Genomic DNA, 26,485 nt, shown 5'->3' with positions numbered 1-26,485 from the left:
GGGACATACTGTTGCATCGTTTTTTTGATACAGTAAATCAATTACTTTCATTGCAGGGTCGCCATGTCTCCTGCAGAGTGCATCAGTTGACAATAAATGAGACCAGATGGAGCTACAGAATAAACCACTTAATTGTACCACTTGAGCTTCGGGAAAACAAATCATTTCAATTTAAAAAGCTATTCAGAGGTAGATTAATTAAGTGAGGAAGAAGTTTATTTTCTTCTGATCTAAACAACCTGCCAATCAAACAAATGGCAGTCAGAAGTTCGGTTTCGATAAATAATGACCCTGTTGAAGCTGAATTCTGGCCTCATTATCGCGTTTCAAATGAATAATTATTGTATTCTCACCTAATTGGGATTCAAACTGTGTCAAGTTAGCGAGAGCTCACTGTGATAGAACCGGAAATGGAGTGATAGCCTATTTTCAGAATGAAATTCATACTTTAGCTATTTGTGACCATAATAAAAAATTAGCCCACCAGACATTACAAAGTATGTGTTCCTGTTCAAGTGGACCTGTTGGTTATAGTATTGCATTAAATGTATGTATTCATTCTGTTTTATTTGATAAAAGTGTATCACCAGTGGTGGTAAGTAACTAAATGCATTTAGCCCAGTGCTTTACTTACAGTACCGTTTCAAGAAGGTATCTGGCAGCTGTGGATCTTTTATTTTCTTTAAGCTATGCCCTAAAAATAGTCTAAAAATAATTTTATAAAGCAAACTATATTATTTATAGTTATCTGTATTTATAATAGAAAAATCAAATGTGACTCCTTTAAACTGAAACACATTCCTGGGGTACTTTTTAAAGAAAACTATCTACATTTAACTGATCAACTTCAAGTTTAAGGGATTTGAAGCACCTAATTATAACAGTTGAATAATTGTTAATATGAATATATTATTTATGATGATTCAGCGATATCATAATACTACACCAAGTAAGCACATCTTGTTACTAAAAGGATGTACTTTCAGTCATGGAAAATGTTAATGATAGTACTTTTACATTATAGTGCCTTAAGTTATAATTTGACTATATTTAATTCCCTGCTCACACACCAGAGCTCTATCCTGCTTCAACCTAAGCGGAGGTCGAAATAGCATTTTGTACACTATCGCAGACCATTAACAACGTTATTACAGAGACGCACACGCTTCATGACCTTTACTTCTTTAAATCAAACACCGGAAATGCCGCAGCCTGCTTCGGACTGACTTGATGGCTGTTGAGGTTTTTTTTTTTTTTTTTTTTTGAGCGAGTCGCCTCCTCAGCACCACCCTGCACGAAAGGAGAGCAGCCTGTGGAGAAATAGCGCGTGTTGAGAGGAGTTTACGGTGTATAAAGATACATTAAATAGAGATAACCGTGCCTTCTTTACACCGTTTGGATACCCGTGTTTTCGCTGGATGGACGCGGGGAATCGCGTGCGAGGTCGCGCGCCGGGGGCTTCAATTTCTAGCGGTTTGCTGGTCTAAACTTTGTGGAAATATGTAAGTGAGCTGGGGGGGGGGGGGGCAAATGCGACTGAAACATGGAGCAGGCGGCTACTCTGGACATAGAGACGCTTAAGGTAAGACATCATTAAGTTTGACATCATTTTTGATGAGTTTTACAGGCAGCGGGGAAGTTAACGTCGCTTTGGGTTCAACACCTCACATGCTTTGCGGGACAGTGGCGGAAGCTTAATTTAAGTCATTTCCACGTCGTTTTATTCAGTTATTCAAGTCCCCCCCCACCCGAGTCCTCTTTGCAACAGGTGCAACCACTTAAGTAATTGAAGAAAAAAAAAGAATCTCTGCCAATTAAAAAAGAAACACAGTCTTTCACTGCCGTGATCTCTCTTCAGAGAGGAACACGGGGATTTAACTACCACCTCCCCCGGGGAATATCTCCCCCCCCCCTCTTTGGCATTTACCTTATATTCTGCGCATTTTCCTCGTCAAGCCCCCCACCCCCGAAATGTGACAGCCTATGAATATTCTGCCCGCATGCTTTCTCATTATCATTCCACTCCGGCTTTTCGGAGCCAGTAACCTCTGGGTACAGTGTGTGCAGCTCGGCTACGTGCTGCAGTGCAACACAAATAGCAAATAACAAGTAAAAACACCACACATTCCCACAGCGAGAGTCTGTGTGCACGCGATTCAATATCTATTGGTCGGCCCCTCGCGCGCTCGCGCACAGGCGCACGCACACGCGCGCGCGCGGAGCTTTTAGTCACTCTTATCAGTGGAGAAATCTTACTCCGAGCAACTTCCCGCATGTCTGCACGTTTGTCTCCTTCGGGCCAATCGGTGCGAGGTGGTTTGTGAAGGCTTTGTATGGATCTGGCTCTGTGGCATTAAATTCTGTAGATAATGCACCTCTCAAGTTTGGCACCCCCCCCCCCCCTTGTGCTGGCTGCTCTGATGAATGCAAATGAAGCCTATGGGCTTGATGTCACACCTCCTCCGCCCTGTTGCTCTCCTCCAACAGGGATTAGCCAGGAAATCCAGTGCACTATATAGGGAGAAGTGTCTGTCTGTTTCCTTCCCCCCCCAACCTGCTGCAGCCATGACTGACATCTAGGAGACTTGGCCAAGCAGATGTGATGCAAAGACCAGAGGTGACGAGGAAGTTGGTTGTTTGCACACTTCCGTTATACTGAATGCAAATACATTTTTCTTGAATGTGTCATCAAATTCCGTCTATAACCCCCCCCCTCTTCAAACACGATGTTCTGCCCCCGTTGGCCGTGCGTTCTGATTGAACAGCTGCGACCTTTTCCTCGTGCCAGGTTCATCCGGAGATCTTTGGTCCTCTCCACAGTCTGCAGGCTCACATCTTTTGTTTGTTGGTTGCTTTCCCGCCCGAAGGAAGAGTTCCCGCCGCCCATCTCCCCTCCCCCCCCCCCCCCCCCCTCCCTCTCCAGAGATGATGGAGCCACACAAAAATTGGATCTAGCATCTAAGCAAAGCTTGATTGTCTCATCAACAGAATGCACAATTGCGACGTGTAATTGGTTTTTCCGAGTTGCGGTGGGTGCGCTCGGGCTCCTCCTCCGTCTCTTTGACGGGGCTTCGTGTCGAACCCGAAAGAGCCCACGGAACCGTAATGAACAGGTGCTTTGATACCCGGAGCGTGTGGCGCTACGGCGCTCCCTTGGCCCGGGATGCATGCCGCCACAGCGACTGGGCCCCCCCACCCCCCCACCCCACGATCGCACTCGTGATGGACGAGCACCGGGCCTCGCAGTCATTAGCACACCTCAAATATTTTCCTCCCTCCCCTCCGTGGCCCCCGCTGAGAGAGAGCGCCAGCCGACTCGCTGATTACCGCCATCAAGTATTAACAACGTCTCATTTTCTTTCATTAGGGGATTCTCGGGCGCTTTTCGCTGCCTCGGCGGCGTGTCACTGTTTGATCAAAACAGCACGCGCAACATCACCCACCCCGCTAATTGGTGAAGATGAGGCCCGCTGGCAGCGGGGAGGGGAACGCTGGGTAATTGGCGGCTCTGTTGGATCCAGCTGTAATGTTTGTAGTCAAAGCTCTGAGGACACCCACCCCCCCCCCCCCCCCCCCACTAGTGGTAAACCATCCATAGCTTTCATTTAGATATCAGACCCATCTGTTTGAGATGATTGGTTGATATTTGTCTTGAATATACTATCAGTGTCTTTTGTTGGTAACAGTGTGGCTTAATTTGTAGCTTTCAGCCTATTGAGATCTCGTGTATTGGACAAAACTGACCAGGTACGTGAACGCGATTAACTTGGATAAGCACCACAAGCTCCATCCATTCCAAAAAGGCTGAAACGACGCACTGTTTGTTTTTGAGTGGTGAACAGTTGGGACGTCCAGGTCAGGGTTGTGCATTATCACCTCAAATTAATATCATTATACTCTCATGCTGGGAAAAACATTAGAGCATGTTATTTCTGTGGTGGATTTTCTGTTAATAACGGTGTGACCATCCTCAGTTTTACTGACTCTTGGATTCTGGTAGTGTAATAAAAAATAGCTTTATTAGTAAATAAAGGTGGGTAAGATGTTATGCATCATAGGCCCAAAATGTAAGTGTCCATCCGTCCCTGCATTGACTTTCAACTGACCACCACCGCTCCAATTTTCTAATTATTCTCAGGACTGTTTCTGATGTTGCTAAAGGGCAGAAAAAATGATTAATTATACAGTTTCGGAGTGGTCAGACCCAGTAGACGTACATTTTTCGGTTACGTAACAACGCTTTTGCATATAAAGCAGTGATTTTCTGACCAGCTGAAGCCTACTGATAAATGGAGGTCTTTCCACATGGCGGGAACATGCCTGCACGGCTCGCCTTGCAATCAATATCCCTAAAAAAGTCAAAGTTGTTTCTCACAGCCGCTGTGGTTGGACATCTTGATAAGTCCAGTCCGGCTCGTTTGTGAGAGCCAGCTGTGACGGGCATGCCCAGAAATGACGGATTGACAAACTGCCAGCCGCCACGCACTCCTCCACCGGGCCCCGTGGATGCCGAGCTTTAGGAGGCACGACTCCACCAGTGTAATATATGCATTAAAAGTCCTCCAAAGGAATCACAGGATCCACTGGCGGTGGTAACAATGGGTTGCTATAGAAATTACAAGTGCTGATGTATCCCCTAGCAACAGGGCATTGAAAATAGACTGAATCTGTCCAGCAGGGGCATTAGCCGGAGGCTAGAACATTTATTTTTTAAATTGTCAATGTGGTATGAATGCATTTTTACAGTGTCTTGGATTCTACGCAATGCGGAGAAACGTTTGTGTCTTGATGATTCTCAGTACCTACTCAGCGTATGGTTCTAGTGGCCCGTTGAGGTGCGATTGTTGGGGGGGGGGTGGGGGGGTGGTCTCTGACACCACATTGAGAGTTTACAGCCTTTGTGTAAGGCTCTTGTCCCTCAGCTGTATCGCTGCTTAAATTGGAATCGTTGACATTTCTAGGCCAGCGTCATGGGTCATTTGTATTTGCTGCAAAGTCACAACATCCATTTGGGAGTCATCTGCCACCACTGGGAGGAAGAACCTTAATGGATCGTCTAAAAAAAATAAAAAAATAACACAACTTAAGGAGTGGATGAAGCTGTGAAGTAGAGGGAATGCCGCTGATGTTTGTCATTCTCGTTCAGAGGGGTTTTATTTGTGTCGATAGAGGGGAAAGGATTAGAGATGCATGTGTTTCTTTAAGTTCTTCTCGTCACAAAGAATGTATCAATCAATCGGCATCAATCAGTTCTTGATAAAATTAATTATTAAGTGTGTGTGTGTTTGTATATATGGAAAATCTTAAGAAAGAGACAAACCCGAGGTCCATTTGTGTGCTTTTTCTTCCAGCCAACAATGCCAAACCCAAAGATATTCAGAAAATCCCCACATTGAGCATTAAGCCAGATGTGATTGTCCAAAAATGTTGAATCAACTCATTATTTCAGCTGCAACGATGGGTTGTGTAATCAATGAGTCAATGGGTTATCTAACTGATCAGCTTAGCTTGCATATTGTCTCCTGGTTGTTAAAACACACTTCCTGCAGCATTGCTCTTTCATTAAATTGCAGTTATATTCACGGGGGTAAAGTTTCCCGCCTCATTTTCGAAGCGTAGGTCGAGTCCTGCTCGGAGAAAAAAAAAAAAAAAAGGGTCTATCCCGCTGTGGCAGACACAGTCTCTGCTTGTTCTGCCGCGGTTAATTAGAGCTGTCGGGGACACGCGCTAATCTAATGACACCTGCCATCGGTGGCATACGCTAACGACAAGCTTGGTGTGATTAAAGCAGGCGTGGCGCGGCCCGTGACTCGAGTAACGCATTCATTACCCCTGCCGGTGTGTCTCCGTGCGCAGGTGTGTCGATTTAGATGTGCGTTTCACGCGATCTGAAAGGGTTCTAGTACCGACGCGTGGAATGAATGGTTGCTCTTTTTGGAAGTGTGAGGAACTTTCCAAAAGTCTTGGACGTAATTGGACGTAATGAAGCACTCCTCGACATTTTGGTTTGTACCAGTAAGTGCTTTGCGCCTTTTTTTTAATCACACACGGAAGAGGCCTCGTTACGAATAGCTGAGCCCTTCAGAGCCCCATCCAGTGCCCCCCCGCCCCTCCTCTGATGGGGAGTTTCACACCGTCGGCCCGCCGCCACGGTCGGCTGGAGAGCGGCTAACCGCTCGCCCTCGCCTGGATGCCAGCACTTGACAGACATCGTCCTCTCTGATCTGAGATCAGAGCTGGTGCGCACAGGCGGCTCCTCAGAGGTCACTCAGCCAGAGTGAAGGAACTATTTCTCCGGCACCAAATTTACCCTCTTTTCCCCTCGTCCATGTCGTGTTTTCATTCCCGCCAGAGCGGCAGGAAAAGCTTAAATTTTCATGCCTTGAACACTTGGGCGTCAGAGATTTTATTTTTTTTCGTAAGTAGTGGACGTGTCGTGGGGATGGGGAGGACGTTGCTCTCCAGGACTGTAAACGATATTCGGGGTTTGGCTGGTACCTTGTGTTCCAGATTTGCCTGCAGGTTTTCAACTATTGACTTGACAAAGAATTGTAAATTCAAACATGTTTTTCACTTCTGGGCCAGTTATTCCCACAACTGATTGCTAACCTGTGATCGATGACTCTTGATTGATGGTTCCCACTCTGGGGCAGAGATAAATGCACATTTTTCTCTCTGATTCTCTTTTTAATAAAATAAAGCCACGTAAACGATCCTTTCTTCTAGGTTAGTTTGATGAATTACCCTGCTACTAGTCCAATTTCGGAAAGTGTGCAGGGCCAGTGTACCCGGCTACGTAATTGCAAAAGTTTTCAAATAATAGAAAATAATATTTGTACCAAAATAAAGCTGCGACCCCGTAAGAAAATGTCATAAATCAGCTCCCTCTGTGTTACAGATTGAAATGTCCCCCTTATCGCTCAATTGAATTACCGCGGCGGGATGTTTCACCCCAGCCTGCGTGCACGCCTTGCACTCACTTGGAGTTTCCTAATGTCGCGGCGCCACTTTTGCCAAAGCTATTGTGGGACCAGCCGGCCGTGCCTCAGCCCAGAGTAGCTTCCAGTGGTGCTTGCGAGGTTAACGGCCACTAACGATACGCCGTCGCCTCCTCCGGGGTGAATGTATTCCTGAGAGCAGCGGCCGAAACATTTTTTATTAATTCATTTATTTATTTATTTATTTTCTCCCCAGATTACCCAGGAGCGGTTCATCCTCGCCTCCCAGTCCCTGCATCTCCAGCGACCGGACGCCGCCGCCGCGGACCCGGCGGGGCTGCGCGGCTGGAGAAAGAGGTGCCTCTATTTCTTTCTGCTGCTGCTCCTGGTCACCATGATCGTCAACCTGGCCCTCACCGTCTGGATCGTAAAGGTCATGAATTTCTCGGCGGTGAGTACGACGCCGGCGAAAGCGGCACGACGGCCGACTGTGCACAGTTTATACAAGTTGTGAATTTTGATTTGCATTGTCCCTGACTGGCCAAACAATTAAAAAGCTCATACGAACTCAAAGATGACTTGTTTAGTTTGGAGTTTAAACTTCTAAAACCTAAAGAAACACAATTCACAGTTAAATAAAACCAAGAAAAGCAGCAAATTCCTCACATTTGAGAAGCTGGAGCTTGTAACTGGCTTGATACATAAAAATGGGTCACTAGTCCACTGGAACCAAAGATGATTTGTTCCAATGTCATTTTTGGGGATTTAATACATGAGGGATCGTGTTGTAAGCTTGAGCAGCAGTAGCTTGCATCACTGGACAGAGACGAGTACACACTCCAAACGATATCCTCTCGTGTATTGATGTGAAAGCCACACATTAAACCACTAAATGAGGCTTCCATCGGGTTTCAAATGATAGTTCACATAGACACTTTAGTTGGGTACATGTGTGAAATGTAATGATCACTTTGGTAATTTGGTAAAACTTAGACTCACAACAGAACTGCTTGATGGCTAGAATGTTTTACATTTACAACCCTATCGATTTGAAAATGCGTTGAGGACCAAAAATTTCCATTACTGCAAGACAGGAGGCAATACATATATATAAATACACATGTGAAAATAAGCCCCAAATATATACATTTTGAATTTATAATTTGACTGTTTAAAGAGCCAGAAACCGGGCTTTCCCTTTAGTACACTTTGACCTCAATTCAAAGCCTTAGTGGACGAATGTATTCACGTGGAGCCCATTTGAAACGTGTTACGGGATCCACCGCGCGTGCTTTCGCCTCATGTCGATTTTGACAAAAGAATTAGAAACGGCTGGGCCGCAGGGCCCCGGATTGTTCATCTCAAACCAAACCGGCAGACGCTGCGAGCCGCCGTGACATTTCCAGGGACAACGCAAAAAAAACAATTTAGCGCTTTATTTATTTATTTATTTATTTTCGAGATACCGGCGGTGGCAGCATCCTCGCTCCGTGACTGATGCGTCCCCCCCCGACTATTGCCATCACTCGTACTCCCTCGCCTCCCATCAGTCTGTGCCACGAGTAAAAGACCTTATCTGGTGTCGTTTTCCAGAAGACGTACCTCACCGCTCCCCCCCCCTCCCCCCCGGTCTCTCTCTCTGGGTTTTCGGGCCGCTCAATACGACATGGGTTCTCTTTAACTTTGTTATCGGTGTCCGGCCCGCGGTACAATTATATCCGAGCAAATATTCATGCGTCTCGCACAATAAATGTCCCAGAAGCTACGGGCAAAAAAAAAACCTTCTCTGGCATCGAAAGTATCGGGTGTCTTTTACATTTATGGCAGTTTCTAAATTTGGGCCCTCCGTCATTGAGTTTGACACCACTGCTCTGTCCTCCTCAGCGCTGGGGTCGCTCGCTCCTACACCACGAAGCACCGGCTGGCATTTACCAGCGGTGCTGCGATATGATCAAATATGACAGTAGTACCGAGTCCAGTGGTCTCCAGGGTTATTTTCTCTGACTTCAAACTGATCTTTTTTGTTTTAGAAGTGTTTGCCCCGTCTCCCTCCCACCCGTCTGACTGACAGCGTCCCCTCGCGAGGCTGGGGGGCGGGGCTTAAGTGCAGATAACTCAGTGTGCACTGTGCCCACCCACCTCCTGGGCTTCTTCTGACTCTGCCCCCCCCGTCGGTCTGCAGTGTTGGCTCTCTATCCTGTTCGATGGGAGTTCTCCCTCGCTCCGCTTCGCCTTCTATAATTTAGGATCTCAATCCATTTATGCAGCAGGCACTGTGGACTCTTTCATCGCATCCCGCCGGGCCCATCTGTTCACTCGGATCCCGACAAAGCTGCTGTCAGAACTTTACTTTGCCCATTGTGTGTCAAGGTATAACCTTGTTCGGTGTGCGCTGAAAGATCTGCAATGAGGAGGGGGCACGACGGTTAGGATAGAAATGGAGGCTTTTATCTTCTAAGATTCTGAATTTATTAAAAAAAATAATTTAATTAATAAGCTTTATAGCTAATTTAAAGCTTTATGAAACTTTGTAGTCTAAAAACACACAATTTTCTGTAAATAATTGGCAACTAGCGTGAGCCTACCAATGGCTGCCATGTTACAGGCATTCTTGAAATCAATGAGAAATAAGTACTGAAACCTTTTGTTTATTGGTGCAGGTTTAGCATTAATAATTGTTACTTTTTTTGTCTTTGTCTCGTAAGATATTAACACATAATTGTAAACACTTGATAGAACGTTTTTAAATATAAATATGATAAAATGATATGCAGTTTCATGCCATTGTTAACCTTTTATTTTCTCTCATTGCAGACCATTTGGCTTGAAATAACAGGATCAGGCTTCTTACCTACACACATGTATGCATGTTCTCGTTCATTTATTTCTCAAGCTGCAAACACTGACTGAACGAATGAATTCAGTTTGATTCCCCAGGTAGATAACGTGGCCGACGCTAACCTCATCCCCGTGAACCTTCTCAACGCTCTCTGCCACACTGGCATCAGGTCCCCTCACCCGTCTCCCCCCCCCCCCTGACTCCACTCAGTGTCGGTGGCCCTGTCCCCTCCACGTCATGTCCTGCTGCTCACATGTCGCTCAACGACAGCAGAGCGCCGTGCGTGATGATCGTGATTATGTTGCAGGACGGGATGGGAAACCTCGAGTTGAAGCAGGACGGGATTCGCCTCCAGGGAATCTCTGAGTTTCTTCTGCCCCTCTATGTGAACGAGATCCAGTCCAGAAGGGTACGTTGCCTCCTTTTTGCTCTCCACGACGACTTAAACTTGCCTTTGGGGTTGATACTTTGCAGCACTGATGAACGAGGAGTAACCATCCTCTACTGAAAGTCTCTCGCATGAAAAGATCTCTCTCCGACGTTGCAGACAAACGGGTATTGATCTCACAATGTTGGAAGTTCTGATCAATCAATTTGCCACAAAGGGAAACTTCTCTCCGCGCTCTGACTTGACGATACTTTGATGTTGCCTGTATCGTTGTGATTGGATAGAAGAGATTACACTTTCTCTCCCCGTCCTGTGCTCCTCTCCTCCTCCTCCTCTTCCTCCTCATTTCCTGCCATCCTCCAATAGTGCACTATCAGGGCCTCACATCGTCAGGAGACTGGTAATAGGCTGCCTCTCAGCTCCTCTTCGGGCCACATACAAACTACAGGAGATTACAGGACGATTACAGAGTCCCCCCCGCTGGATTTCCAATCAAACCCACACGATAAATTCCCCTCTTCCACTTCCTCCCTCCCTCTTCTCCTCTTTGATGTTCAGTAAATTAACCAACACAGCTCCGGCGCCCGAGTCGTTTCAAATGTTCTTCTCCCACACGAATCGCAGGCGCTCAGTTGGATTATCCTCTTTTTCAGTGATTAGGCACGGTACAGAAAGCAATTTCAAGCACCGGAAGCCTGGGTTTCTGTGTAAATTAAATTTTTTGAGGGCCATCAATGGTGTGGAAGTGGTACAATTTGCCACAGCGGATCGTAGGACAACTTGGTATCGACCCCTCGTGCTCTTTGATCTGGTGGTTGGAGCTAAATGTACATATTAAATACAACAATTGTGTGCCTAGCAATAGCAAACATAGCAGGCCACAGCACATGCCCGAGCTAAACATTGGACAAAGCCTTAATTCCCCCCAGCGCAATACCACCTGCAGGCGTTTTTACTGTCTTGTTTTACAGTGCCCCCCCCCCCCCCCCTTATCTCCCTGCACCAGGGGTATTTGCAGGGACTAAAATCTCACTCTGGACTACGGTTATCCGATGAGACAACAGCGCTGTTGTTCGGGCCAGATAGCCGCGGCTGATCAATAAGCCCGATTCTTTCCTCTTCACGCGTCAAAGGTAGGCTTTAGTGTGACTTCTCTTGGATCAGTAGGTGCTCTCAATCTTCAGCCATAATCTTTGAACACCAAGTGGAAGTTGCTCCCTCAGTGTTATTTTGGCAGGAACGTGGACGGCTGGCAGCAAATAACGGGCTACGCAGTCCCTCGAACCAGCGCTCGCAGTCGCATTTCGGGGAAATGCTAACGATCAATGCTAACGCTCAATGCTAACGCTCAATGCTGTTAACTTTGCACACCAACGGTTCACGTTGGTTGTAATCCCTGCCCAGTAACTAAAATAAAATAGAATAAAAAGTGTTTCTGCAGTCATATTGTGTATTATAGGCCATTTTTGATAGCACCTTTATTTGTCAATAATAGCTCCATGCAGCATTTGTTTCAAAAAGACACACACAGTAAGAATCCAAAATATTACCCAATGTTAATTTAAACACATTCGTTGCCAATTTAAAGATGTGCTAGAAGACCCTGCATGGCTTTGTACTGTGGAACCCGGGGATTTCAGCACCTGAGACAGCGTCAAGAAATTGATGCAATTTAAATTTTCAATGTAAGCGTATTTTCAACCAACTTTGCGTCTCTACTTTAGCGTTCGTGATGGTTTCACAGCACACTGCTTTACCGCTTTGATTCAAGGTCACCGTATTCATCAGTTTAACTGTACAAAACCCCTCTGTTACACACTATCCACAATGAGCAGATGTTTTGGTATTCTATGCCAATAGTGCTATGGATTAATTCTCTTTTGTTTTTAGAGTATGTCCCTCAGCCCTGACATTATTCAGAAGGCTTGTCGTGGCCGTCTTTCCCATTTTCTGGACGTCATAAATGTTTTCTTTAGGGTCACATGAAAGAGGCTGGAAGGGGACATATGTCTATAATTTTCTTTTACTATTCGTCAACATTGTTTTTCTGCTTTTGCAGCCGCTTTCAGTTATAGCCTCGCAGTAGTCTGTCAAATCTGACGGACAGATGGATGGATGGAATATTTTTTTTAGGTTATTCCTTTCCTCCCTCTGGGCGCTTGTGCAGGTCTGCTTCTCTATCTCTCTCGTACATCTGTCAGCTTTTACAGAGGGCGCAGAAGAGGCGCACCTGAACTGCAAAAAGATGGCAATGCGAGAAGCGTGAACAAGATATGACAGGACGGCCATGACGTTGCATTTAAGACGTTTTATTGGACTATATTATCCACTCGCTCCAACTACACACGAAAAAGCCACAATCCTACGACGATTCCAAGCAGATTAAATCACTTAGACGCTTGAAATTTCATTACAAAGTGGCTTTAGAAACACTGCCGTCATGATTTCGAGTGTTTGCGACGCTTAACGCGTATTTCTTTCCAACAAATTGGCTGCTGATGCATTTTCTGTTTCTCTTGCTTTCACGGAAAGTTTTATCAGTATGATACATTATTTCGTGCATAATTTACTGTTTTCGAAATTCATGTTTTATCTTAGGTTAATGCATTTTTTTTCATATCAGGTATATTTGTCGGAAACACCCGAAAGGAAACAAGTCTTGGGACTCGACTACAACGAGGTCGGCCGCCACTTGAACAAATTACATTCGATGAGCACATTCATTTTTTTGGCAGAGAGGCCACTTCGATATGTTGCTTTTAGTGTTTTGTGATTGGATTGTATTCCAGTGAACTTCCATCCTGAATGGAAGAATGTTAGTTGTTGTTTAACCACTGCAGGAGCAGGTTTCATCAAAAATGCTCCTCCTTTCTGCTCGAATGGGTTCAGAGAAAACAAATCTAAGCGTCTGCTTCAGCCTGCGAGCTGTTTGCCCTTCGAGTCGAGTGAGCACGGTTAATGGCTGCTGATGTAGACAGGGAAGTACGCCTGATCCACACCAGTCGTCATAATCACCCGTGACAGTCTGACCCTCTCCGGCTATGGCTTCTTGTCAAATTGCTCATTTTCTCATCAGTAGTGCGGATTCTGTGCAGGTCAGATTTGACAACTTTCTCAAATAAAAAAAAAAAAAAACGTATAAAGCCTTCTTCAAACAAATTGATTGCATGCGACTTAATAATAAATCCTTATTAAACACGTTTAATAAAAATGTTTTAAATGAGGAGTGAACAAACACATAACCAAGATGATTGCCCATTTGTTATGCTTTTCTTTTACAAAACTACTATTCATGTAATTGTCTTTTTTTTTTTTTTTAACTGGTGTGCAATATGAAATCTAGAGAAGTGTAAAATTGCATCAAATTAGACAACTGCGCTGTTCAGACTGTTTGCTCGCCTTATTGTCTCCTGGGGACCCGGACGGATCTATAAATAGCGCCAGATGCAGGTGGATCTTTGTCGGGGGGAAACGTCTCCCTACTTGCGTTGGTGATGCACGACAAAGACAATTGTAAGAGCCGTCTGCTCGACGCGATCCGATTGTACAACGCTCTCTGTGACAAAGCTTTTTTCTTCTTCTTTTTTTTTTTGTGCATCCGAGCCCCAGAGACCTGAACATCCAAGAACTGGTTTAATTTGGACGTATTACAGTATTGGGTTTAAATACAAAGGCCGCGTTTTTATTATGAAAAACATTTCGAGAATCCCAGAAAACTTGTTCCAAAACGGTCCGGCATGGAAAGAGAAAGAATATTTGGTATTTGGATGGGAAAACGAAATAAGCGTGCGTTTCAACGTTTTTTACATTTATTTGTTCAGCTCAGTATGTAAATTAGCTTTTGGTACAATCAAAATGAATTCAAACACATTTATGCTAACATTTGGTTAGGATTACATACACATCCTGAGCTTTTTAGCCTGCCTTTTATTTGACACCCGCTCTCAGCAAGGCAGAACCCTTCGTGTGAGGTGACTTTTGCTGCTTTCGTTGTGACGCTTTTCATTTCACGCGGCGAGGCGTCCTCACAGAAGCCGTGGAAATCCTTCAGCGTGACGGACCCACCGCGCCGCCGCACACAACAAGGGGGCCTTTTGACGTGCGTTCGCCGTGATCTGCGCTTGACCTTCGTCAACGGGGTGAATGGAGAAAAGAAAAGGCCTTACATGTGTTCTCTAAGAACTGTTCAAAGCATCGGCGGCTAAGTCACGGCCCCTTCGGGGGAAACCGCTGGAGAACTTCCTTTTATATCGTGAAGGAGGCCATGAAAAACAAACCCAATGACCTCTGCAAAGTTACACAGCGCACGAGCTTGGGATAATGCTGTACAATTAACTCTTATTTTGTAAGAGCATGTTATTAATGATGATCTTTTTTCCATTCTGGGGCATAGCTATTATCTCATGAAACTATAAATGCTAACATTTTTGCAGTTGCTACTGTTTTATTTGAGAAATAGAGAATGGCAATTGTACTCCTTCTCCCGTACCCCGTTTGTTGTTCTTACTTAGTCTTAATGTAGTTTGATTTAGGGGTTTGAATCTATTCAAGACATAATAATAATAATAATACATTCTGAATTATGTAAGTAGTGGAACGAGCACAATTTTTTAAAGAGACTGGAGAAGAGAATCTGGTTGAACTTGTCTGCAACCTGCTGAACTTTTGTGCATCGTGTTCTCTGGGGGTTTGTTGTAATGATGAGTAGATTATAACACAATGTTATTCATTCAAAATAATAAGAATTTAATTAAGATCCTAATCATAACATATTTCTCTTCTGTTCTATATTTCCCCCTCTCTCCTTCCACATGCACGCTTCCCCTAGGATAGCTTGTTGGTCCTGAGGTCGGAGAAGAACGTAACGCTGAACGCCAGAAACGACCAGGGTCAGCTGACCGGTCAGCTGTCAGTGGGTGAGTCTTCCCAGCTGGAAGCCATTTCACTTGAGATGGGAAACCGCCGGTTGCCTTCGACAGGCAATGGGGGGGGGGGGGGGGACGCCGGCTGTGACATCACTGCCTGAGGTCTGGCCTCAAGGCCGATTACTTATTTATTTTTTGCCTTTTGTGTCTTTTAGTGTTGAAATAATCACGCAATAATTACTTGGGCATCGCGGTAAGTTACACGTGGGTTTTGCTGGTATCTCTTTTTAAGGTATTTTTAATAAGCCCTTGCTGCACATTAATGACTTTAATCAAGATAAGCGGAACAATTCATCTTTAAATTCCCTTTTATTGTCTCTGTGCCTTTCTCAAAGAATCCGTAGTATCTTGCAGACGCCAACCTTTGAAGTTCTTACTGGAAAGGGCAATGGATTCTTCTTATTATCGTCAAGTTCAACCATCAGTCAGTCCAAATTACCAAAGCCATTTACATGATTAATGACCACTGGAAAGTATGTGAACTGCTTATTAAGATTAATAGCTATTGATCTCAGCCAACATAAGTTCAGAGTTGATTCAGATATGACAAGACCGGTGATGAGACACTTTCTGGTTACACTTGACCTTCCTCAGAAATGTAGTGCCTGCTTTTGTAGAAAGTGCATTTTCTGTCTGAGATTAGATGAAACTTGGCAAGAGTGATTAAATTCCCTCGCCGTCGCCGACGGTGGATTAATGGAAGCGAGAGGGGCAGACGTAAAAAGTTTCCCCGCATTCACATCTGGAAAACCACCAAAGTCTGGAGGAACGAGAATTAATATTCCTCACAAGATTTCTTATTTGTCTCCATGCAAAGGCGTGGCTGATCCAGCTTTGTGGGGCGCGTTTAATTTGCAGAGCAAGCACTCTACAGAGTGTTTCAGATTGCCAATAGTCCATAGTTTTCCAAAGCTGATTCGCAAAGCCGTAAGGCAGCCTTTTTTCTGAAAGAGAGAACATTTTTCTTTGCTTTGCGTACTAGATTTGATTTTTCATTTCAAACTGAAATATAATAAGTCCTAAAATATTGAATGTGTCTGCAGAAGTAAACCGATACAAATAGATTGAATTCTCAGCACCTGAGGCTTGCAATTCTCCTACGCAGCGCCTCGCTTGGCCGTAATCAGTGTTTTCAAAGTGTTGTTGTGGTGAAAGCCCGGAAGCGCCGACCTGGATGTCTCCCGCTCCGCAGGGCCCGAGGCCGTGGAGGCCCAGTGCCAGAGGCTAGAGGTTCGGAGTCAAGACGGGGGCCAACTGCTGTTCACTGCCGACGAGGAGGAGGTCACCATGACGACCGAAAAGTTCACTGTCACAGGTGAATGCGCTGCACTTGAAACGTTTTTGTCGGGTCGCTCTGGACAGATTTCTCACGCGGTCAAAGGGAAACCGCGGGCTCGGCCCTGGTTCTCTGCTTGCATTTTAAACAAACCAAAGAGCCAAATGTTTCAGACTTTGCCCCCAGGATAGTGTACGCCGCTCTAAAGATGCCTTTCAGTGGGTGCCAAGCGCTGCGGACGCTCGCCGTTCGTTTTATAAACGATAAAAGTACACGTTCTCTTTTAGGATCGGAAGGCGCCGTGTTTGGACATTCAGTGGAAACTCCGCTGGTCCAGGCGAGGGCCACTGAAGACCTGAAGTAAGTCCATATTCATTGACTTGAGTTCATTAAAGCTTAATGTCACATGCTCATTTCCTGTTCAATTAAGATGAAGATCTTTTAATTAATGATGATAAATGTTCTATGGCATTTCAAAGTCAATGCCTCTCCTGGAAAGAAAAAAAAAGGGAAACTGTGGCAGTAACCGTTATTCATGAGAATAATTTTTTTCAAACACCCTCTAAACTCGATCTACTGGTCGGCTCGTTATCGCACAGATTTAAAAGCAGGCTTGACCATCATTTTAATTTCACAGCGCCGGGCTGACATCGTTTGTTAGTCTTTCTCCGTCGCAGTCAGGAATCGATTAAGAGCACCGAGGGGGCGTGCGTCAAGTTAGTAAGGGTCGAGATGGGTGCTAAAAACTCGTACAAAACCCCCCCCGAAGCCTGTGACAGCCAGCGCACTCGGGCCCCCGGGGGCCCCGGGGGCCCTTTAACGAGCTGTAACGAGTGTGGTTTGTTGTCCGCCCTGCTGGCCCCCGAAGGGAGGGCTGGGATCAAAGTTGGCAGAAAAAGCAGTGTTCTTGCATCTAATTCCTCCAGAGTGAGTGGAATGCTGATGAGGTTCACTTTAAAGCAAGCACACATACACACACACAACCTCTCTCTCACTCACGCACACATGCGCGCGCACACACACACACACACACTCACGGAGCTCAGGGTTGACCATCTGCAATTTGGCCACAATCGCGGGGACACTAAAAAAAAATCTGACACAACGTCGGCTTGGTTGGTTTTCGGATTTTCCTTGATTTAAATCCATAGTCTGCCAAAGATATTAAATGTATGCCTTGCATGCATAATGTACGCAATATTAAAGCTTGATTCTCTCTTTAGCCCTGAGGAGCCACATTTGGGTCTGCCGTTGGTTTACAAGATTATTTCAACGATCAAAGGGTCAAACAAATAAACAAAGTAGTTCTGTGCATCAAATAAACAGCAGGACCGGGGCGATAAGAACTTGTGAGCCGTATATTCACACATTTCAAACTCCATATAGATGAATGACCACATTTCATAATCTTTTGGACGCAATTTAGCAAACCAATTCAAACATTTCAAGCTTTAGCGCTTCACCACCTGGAACCAAAACTCAGATGCAGATTATCAGCAACGTTTGTGAGTCATTGTTTTTTCATGACACAAATGATCCAAAAACCCAATATTTTGGGAGCTCGCCTGAACTGTCTGTACTAAAACAATCCCTAAAATTAAAATTCCACTTTGGCTCCAGTGATCCGGTTTACAGCTACACTAGCATCATCCCAAAGACATGATCATCCTCAAAGAAACATTATCCTCATTTGTTATTATGGGATTGCATTTTGAGAAAGCGGCCATGTCTCATGGCTTTTTGAATATTACATTTTCAGAAGTCGATTTTGTTTTTTAGTCTATTTCCAAATGGTTCCTTCACTAACAATTTTCTTTTTTCAAACGGTACTATCAAGGCTTTAAATAAAATTACCTTTTATCTAAACCCATTTATTTTCCGAAAACCATGGAAAATAATTACATCCATCCTTTAAAAAAAAAGCCACATGTAACAAACCCAACTGTGTGGGCTATTAACGACATTCATTTCAGCCTCATGGGGATATTTGTCATCTGTCTTTGGGTGGTGGGCAAAGTAAACAAGCTGCCAACACTGCAGACCTGCCCCGTGTTTAAATATAATCTCTTATTTAATGTAGTTTAAGCTAACTATAAATCAGTACAAGTTTAAATATTCTGGATTTTTGGATTGTAGCACCATCCTTCTTGTATTTGTTTTGACATAAACATCCAGACACCAGCAAATCCTCCCCCTGTTCCCTTTAATGTCAGCGAATCGGGGCCCTTCTTCATCACGGAGCCACACAGTAAATCATGAGCTGCAGTTCCCCCCGGTGATCGATCACACCTTTTTGAATCTAATATATCATCCTCTATGATTACATAAAAAGTGAAAAATGTGTTTTTATACCATCGCCAAGTCACACTCGGCGCAGCTGATTTGACTTTTTTTACAACGCGGACCTGCAGTTGTTGTTATTATGGCATCTTTTGTGCCACCTTTTTAGCGAACCTGTGTGGCGGATGATAATGACGCGGCTTGGCTGGCGTCAGTGTTGCTCTTATTCTTCTCCCCCCCCCCTCCGCCCCCCTCCCCCTTTTTAAAGAAATCTCGCCGTGTTCTATTTCTCTGCGAGCCAAAAGTAATCTGGGAGGCAAAACAGAGCGGAGCCTTAATCAAAGAAACCCACTGGAGATCCCCCCCCTTTTCTTTGAAGCACCTGTTCCCGTCCCTCGGCGCTTTGTCTGTGTACGCCCGCGCTCAAGTTTGTCTCCACGCGTCGTCATCATGCTGCCCCTGAATAATTTAATACACCGTGTATAATAACAACCCCCTTTTTGGCACTTATTTAAACCGTCCGCGCGCACTTCATTGTCAATAAGTCTGCTGGACTGTATCCATGTCTGCTTCAATCTCTTCCGGTAATTTGCAATCTATTGAGGGGGATTGATGAGACGCAGGTTCATTCTGCCGCCGGATTGGCCGCCACGAGAACGGTGGTCAAGAACCACAGACGCAACGCCACCGTTGGAGTCCACTCAGGTGCTGCCCGAACTTTCGAAATGGATGAAATAAGTGGAGTAAATATGGAAAAAGGGTCATTTGAGTAACATTTGCTTTGTGTATGAGAGAACAGAGCACATGACGGGGATTAATTGAGCCAACAAATGAAGGTAATTTAGGAAATTGATGTGAAAACACAAGGGCACAGCGCAGATTAGTAACTTGGATGAACTGGAATATAATATTCATCATCAACTACACAAAATGATGCGTAAATAGAATAAAAAAAAAAAAAAGAAATATATTCCAAAATGTTGTCATGACGATCAGCCTTTTTAAACCCGGCGTGCTCGTGTAGCACAGAGAAAGTCGCGCTGAAGCATCACAGTTGAGTGGTTTGATTCTTAGTTGTTTCGGTCCCCTGCGTCTCTTTTGTCTGCGCTACTTTAGACGCGTTTGTGTGCCGGTGACTCGTGAGTCATCCGGAGCGGAGGCCTCGGCGGCGAGACGAGGGCAGCGTCCGCCTTGGGGGGGATGTCGTCCCGCAGGAGACGCGTCCCGGTCTCGGATCAAGATAAAACCTTCTCGCAGGAAATTTGGCCGGGAATTCGTGCGTTGACTCCCCAGGCAGCGGCCCGGTCGGTCCGACCACAGCAGCAGCCCCGCCGACCAGAAATTGCGGCCATAAATAAAAATAAAAAAAGTCCATTGCGTAACCGGAACATGTCTCCTTCTGGAGGATGGTGATCGGATTCCTGATTGGCCCCAAACTCTTCTGAATGTGAAGCTGTATCACTGAGAGTTCTACCTCTGTGAGGTGTTGTTTTTGTTTCCGGGTCTCAGCCGGGTCGAGACGCAGAAGCTGCTGCTTCAAAAAGCCGCTGTAGGAATCAGCGGTGGGACGAAAAGTCTGGCACTAAGAAGCAAAGGCGGAGCGGAACCGGACCTGACGGCTGCCAGTGCAGACGTCACATGGTGCACGTCCAGGCACCGGGCATCAGAGAGCAGGAAAACTGACCTTCACTTCATTTCCTCCACATCTCTCGGCTGCCAGAGCGCTCTAGTCCTCAGGTTCAGGGTCCGTTTGCAGTTTGAAACCCCCCCCCCCGCTGGTAGCTGTGTCCACACGAGAGTGACAGGTTCATTAAGAAGATAAAGGCAGAACGGAACAACCCTTCTTGGTCCCGCTTGGTCAGACCTTTGTGGCACCGGTTTGCTGGGATGGAGCTGCGACTGGTATTATGATGCTCTCACTGGGCTCTGGGATAAATGGTTTAGCTGCAGAGGAAGAGGCACATTACCTACAGGTACTGGGGGGACTGATTGGTTACCGGGTCTGGGACAGAGTCTCGTTGTCAGAAGAAGGATAGTTCAAACTAAAACAAGCAAATACAGTAATATGTCATCATGTCGACCTTTTTTGGGAGAGGAAAAAAAAAAGAAGCAAAAACAGCAGCAGAAGAGTCAAAGAACCTACAGGAGAGCAGACACATGAGATAGTCCCGGGTCAAAGACATTTCACAAAGCCTCTCCAAACTGCATCTACCGAGAGCTGATTTGAAGCCAAAGAAGCTTTTTAAAATGCAAATGAAATTCATTTGCCTTTTTTTTTTTCTTTCTTATACAAGAGCGCTTAATCCCAAATGTGTGTCACTTTCGGTGGGTATGGAGATTTAAGCGATTCCAAGACGGCTCCTTAAAGTCTTCCATTTAAAATTCATTGAAAACCGATTTGGGGAAGAATGGGGGGAGGGAATCAATTTGAAACGGTTATGAAAACAAATTCCACATTGATTGGCTCTTGCACTTATCTTTCTCTGTGTAAACAAATAGTCCACAGGAGGAAAAGGAAAATTGCTTTAACCTCAACCTACTGAACGGTCAAATCAGCTGTTACCATTCTGGATTATAAATGTGAGAAGGGCTATTTAAACATGAACGAATGACCATTTATTCTTATTCACCTTAGACATGGTTACTCCTATCAAAACCAAACCTAAATCCACCGTGAAAAGAACCTTCTAGATGAAAAGGGGAAGTCTGTTCCTTCTTTTTAAAACATAAATTCCATTAAGTGACTAAATTGATTTATTGCCTGTATATACACTCACCGGCCACTTTATTAGGTACACCAGTCCAACTGCTCGTTAACACTTAATTTCTAAGCAGCCAATCACATGGCGGCAACTCAGTGCATTTAGGCATGTAGACATTGTCAAGACAATCTCCTGCAGTTCAAACCGAGCATCAGTATGGGGAAGAAAGGTGATTTGAGTGACTTTGAACGTGGCATGATTGTTGGTGCCAGAAGGGCTGGTCTGAGTATTTCAGAAACTGCTAATCTACTGGGATTTTCACGCACAACCATCTCTAGGGCTTACAGAGAATGGTCCGAAAAAGAAAAAACATCCAGTGAGCGGCAGTTCTGTGGGCGGAAATGCCTTGTTGATGCCAGAGGTCAGAGGAGAATGGCCAGACTGGTTCGAGCTGATAGAAGGGCAACAGTGACTCAAATAACCACCCGTTACAACCAAGGTGGGCATAAGAGCATCTCTGAATGCACAGTACGTCGAACTTTGAGGCAGATGGGCTACAGCAGCAGAAGACCACACCGGGTGCCACTCCTTTCAGCTAAGAACAGGAAACTGAGGCTACAATTTGCACAAGCTCATCGAAATTGGACAATAGAAGATTGGAAAAACGTTGCCTGGTCTGATGAGTCTCGATTTCTGCTGCGACATTCGGATGGTAGGGTCAGAATTTGGCGTCTACAACATGAAAGCATGGATCCATCCTGCCTTGTATCAACGGTTCAGGCTGGTGGTGGTGGTGTCATGGTGTGGGGAATATTTTCTTGGCACTCTTTGGGCCCCTTGGTACCAATTGAGCATCGTTGCAACGCCACAGCCTACCTGAGTATTGTTGCTGACCATGTCCATCCCTTTATGACCACAATGTACCCAGCTTCTGATGGCTACTTTCAGCAGGATAAAGCGCCATGTCATAAAGCTGGAATCATCTCAGACTGGTTTCTTGAACATGACAATGAGTTCGCTGTACTCAAATGGCCTCCACAATCACCAGATCTCAATCCAATAGAGCATCTTTGGGATGTGGTGGAACGGGAGATTCGCATCATGGATGTGCAGCCGACAGATCTGCGGCAACTGTGTGATGCCATCATGTCAATATGGACCAAACTCCCTGAGGAATGCTTCCAGCACCTTGTTGAATCTATGCCACGAAGAATTGAGGCAGTTCTGAAGGCAAAAGGGGGTCCAACCCGTTACTAGCATGGGGTACCTAATAAAGTGGCCGGTGAGTGTATGTTTGTATGTAGATGCATGTTTCATTTTGCAATGGTCCCTAATATCTCATATGTTTTGAATTTCCTGGAACATTGAAAAGGACTCAACTTAAATCTAAATGATAATTTATGACTCCTGCTCCCAAGTAATCACAGTTAGTCCTAAACTATGAGCTAAACTACAACAACCAATATATATATATATATACACATATATACGTGAACAACGTAAAATATTCCCAATAATGATGATAGCGAGGCATGTGAGGAAGGACCACGGTCCATGGTGAGGAGTATAAACACACAAAGGGTTGCCTCACTTAACTTGAGTGCTGCGTTCTATTTATTTAAGGCTGGAGTCGCCGACGCGGACCTTGACCATGGAGGCTCCCCGCGGGGTGGAGGTGAGGGCTGCAGAGGGCCCGCTGAAGGTCAGCGGGCGAAAGGATCTCCAGCTGGAGTCCACGGAGGGAGAGGTGAGGTCGTTTACTTGTATGCAGTTATACGTCTCAATGTATTTTCTTTTAAAAAGTCATTCTCAATGACAGGATTCGGCGAAACATTGTACAATTTAGGCTTGTAAGAGAAGCATTTTTCAAGTGATACATCCTGACCTGATGATCTAAAAATGTCTGGCATTGCATAAATTATTAAACAACATGCGTGTCTGAACGAGAGATTTTATGGGTTCTCTAGTGGTTGAGACGTTCCAGTTTGGCCCCAGGTGTTTAAATTAACATGGCTTCAAAAAAAAAAAGCCATTTTGTTTTCTAACTAAACAACGTGATGAGAGAGCTGGAGTTGCTTCATCCTGCTCCACCCGTCGCACCGTATTCACACGAGTCATTTGACACCTTGAGCCACGTTGTTTATGCCCCCCCCCAGATACTTTTGGACGCCAAGACCATTCAGCTGGCCGGTCTCCCGCTCGGCGTCTACACGGGGTCACCTGACCGGGCCTCCCGGCGCCCGCCCGTGTACGAGGTGTGCGTCTGCCCCAGCGGCAAGATCTACCTGTCGCCCGCAGAGAGCAGCTCCACCTGCCAGGCCATGAGCAACATCTGCCTGTGGAGCTGACCTGGGAACGGTGTCGTTGAGAGGGGACCAAATCCGACGTCCGCCCCCGGAGCCGCTGAGGGCGTCCAGTGGAGACGCGGCTCGGACTTCCCGCCGTGCGCGAGGTCGGGTCCGTGTTCCGATTTGGGGCCTTTCGGACCCGGTCAGGGCGACCGACGGGCAGTCGGAGCAGTTCTCTGAAATCAGGAATATCACTCAAGGCCAGAAACATCTCCCGCTGCCTTGTGTCGGAGTCCAGAGGACACGCCCTTTATTTTTCTACTTGGTTGTGGACACGCTGTGACTCTGTGTTTTGTAAGATTCAGGAGGAAATAAAACGCAGATGCCTTCAGCTTGGAAGGAACTGTTGTGATAACTGGAACCCGTCTGTGTAATCTTAGATTTAGTTCAAGTTTGTTTGAGAAAGAAAAGCAAGCACAATTCTTTTCTTCCCAAACGATCAATTCATTAACATTTTAGGATTGTTTTTCTTAAATAAGTTAAGTAGGTGTTTGTTTTTCTCCTGTTTGCGGCGTATCCATTTGCAATTAAACCTGTTTTTAAGTGGCACATATTGTATTAATTAGTGCTGTACTACCTTTTACAATAAGAGAGAATAAGGTGACAAAAGGTCCAGTTAGAAGCTGAATATCGACTGACCCTCATCAGCGGATGAAGTTTGCCCCGTTGAATTCTGGGTGTTAAAAACCGACTGTTCTGCTCTGACAGAAAAAGCTACTCACTACACCTAACGGTGGGCGTTTTTTTAAAGTTTAAGTTTCATTCAACTTTCCAAAATGAAACACAATTTGCTGACCTTGGCGCCGCGGCTGAGAGCGAGCGAGCAAGCCGTGTGTTCGGCAGGTCCCGCCGGGACGACGGCGCCGCGTCGTCATCATCGCCCTGCGGCACAGACGGGCTCGTTTGGTAAGAGCAACGATGGCACTCATAACAACAGCTTAAAATGCCCTCGTTTTTAAATGCTTTTAAATCGCACTATGACAGACTGGTACACACAACAACCCTCTACATGGGAAAAGCAACAATTAAGACGGTTCATGAATTCACCTCATTTGCACAAATTGCACGGCGCCACATATGTCCCCAAGAATAAAAAAAAAAAATCAAATTCATTGTAGGATTGCAATTGAATCAAGCGTATAAAGTCATTTAGTCCAATGTCTGTCGATGATGGTTTCATTTAATAAACAAGGGGCCCCACCAAGCTGCTATGGTTACCGCGAATGACCACGTGACCACTATGCGTAAACAGTGAGGAGAACAAAGCACTTACAAAGCAGGTAGGAGTCTGTCATTTTCATCATAGGTATGCTTCAACTGTGAGTGACGGAATCTGAAACAAATCCAGAAAATCACATCGTATGATTTAAAAAAGATATTTTGCAGTTTATTGCATGACAAGTATTTGATACATCAGAAAAGCCAGACTTAATATTTGGTACAGAAACCTTTGTCCACAATGACAGACATCATACGTTTCCTGTAGATCTTGACCAGGTTTGCACACAGCGCAGCAGGGAATTTTGCCCGACTCCTCCACACGGACCTTCTCCAGATCCTTCAGGTTTCGGGGCGACACAGACTTTCAGCTCCCTCCGAAGACTTTCTATTGGGTTCAGCCAAGAGTGGAGAACAGGAGGGCTTCCTGAAGACTAAGTGTTGGACAGAATTCTTTGGTAGGTGATTAAATACTTATGTCATGCAATAAACTGCAAAGTATGTCGATCATATCGAAAATCATAAGATGTGATTTTCTGGATTAATTTTAGATTCCTTCACTCACAGTCGAAGGGTACTGATGAAAATTAGACTCCTACATTAGTTTTTAAGGGGGGAAAACCTGCAAAATCGGCAGTGTATCAAATACTTGTTCACCCAACAGTGTGTACACTTTGCAAAGAAGTAAAAAGGATAATTGCACTAAAGGGCCCGTTATCATTGAATGGCTCCACAGACACTGTTTTGATAGCAGAAGTAGAGCTAAACGGAGGACAAGCCTAAAGAACTCACTGAGGAGACTAAAAACAGTCATGAAATGTATTTTAATTCTCAGCTCTCCTCTGCTTTACAGACCGTGGTAATTAATGTGTGTTCGAAATCCTTCTGAAGTCGTTTGTGTCATTTTCTACCACAGCTGTTATACATTTTAGCTTTGCCCTCCGGCAGCGTTTCTACACTCACCGGCCACTTTATTAGGTACACCTGTCCAACTGCTCGTTAACACTTAATTTCTAAGCAGCCAATCACATGGCGCGACTCAGTGCATTTAGGCATGTAGACATTGTCAAGACAATCTCCTGCAGTTCAAACCGAGCATCAGTATGGGGAAGAAAGGTGATTTGAGTGACTTTGAACGTGGCATGATTGTTGGTGCCAGAAGGGCTGGTCTGAGTATTTCAGAAACTGCTAATCTACTGGGATTTTCACGCACAACCATCTCTAGGGTTTACAGAGAATGGTCCGAAAAAGAAAAAACATCCAGTGAGCGGCAGTTCTGTGGGCGGAAATGCCTTGTTGATGCCAGAGGTCAGAGGAGAATGGCCAGACTGGTTCGAGCTGATAGAAGGGCAACAGTGACTCAAATAACCACCCGTTACAACCAAGGTGGGCATAAGAGCATCTCTGAACGCACAGTACGTCGAACTTTGAGGCAGATGGGCTACAGCAGCAGAAGACCACACCGGGTGCCACTCCTTTCAGCTAAGAACAGGAAACTGAGGCTACAATTTGCACAAGCTCATCGAAATTGGACAATAGAAGATTGGAAAAACGTTGCCTGGTCTGATGAG

The 26,485-nt window shown here is 45.2% G+C and overlaps 1 protein-coding gene across 1 annotated transcript; it reads left to right on the top strand.

Moving 5' to 3' along the window:
• The first annotated feature begins 1,275 nt into the window (after positions 1 to 1,275).
• LOC119222098 (zeta-sarcoglycan-like) lies at positions 1,276 to 24,929 on the top strand. The gene is made up of 8 exons (XM_037478437.2): positions 1,276 to 1,582; positions 7,195 to 7,389; positions 10,085 to 10,186; positions 14,994 to 15,081; positions 16,283 to 16,405; positions 16,654 to 16,726; positions 22,972 to 23,095; positions 23,505 to 24,929. The coding sequence occupies exons 1-8, from the start codon at positions 1,544 to 1,546 to the stop codon at positions 23,694 to 23,696; spliced, it is 936 nt and encodes a 311-aa protein (XP_037334334.2). The 5' UTR covers positions 1,276 to 1,543; the 3' UTR covers positions 23,697 to 24,929.
• Positions 24,930 to 26,485: the final 1,556 nt, after the last annotated feature.

The sequence above is a fragment of the Pungitius pungitius genome, chromosome 1, assembly GCF_949316345.1.
Source record: "Pungitius pungitius chromosome 1, fPunPun2.1, whole genome shotgun sequence".
NCBI classification, from domain to species: Eukaryota; Metazoa; Chordata; class Actinopteri; order Perciformes; family Gasterosteidae; genus Pungitius; species Pungitius pungitius.
The sequence above is the reverse complement of the archived record's forward strand: the minus strand, read 5'-3'. Positions and strand labels throughout refer to the sequence as shown.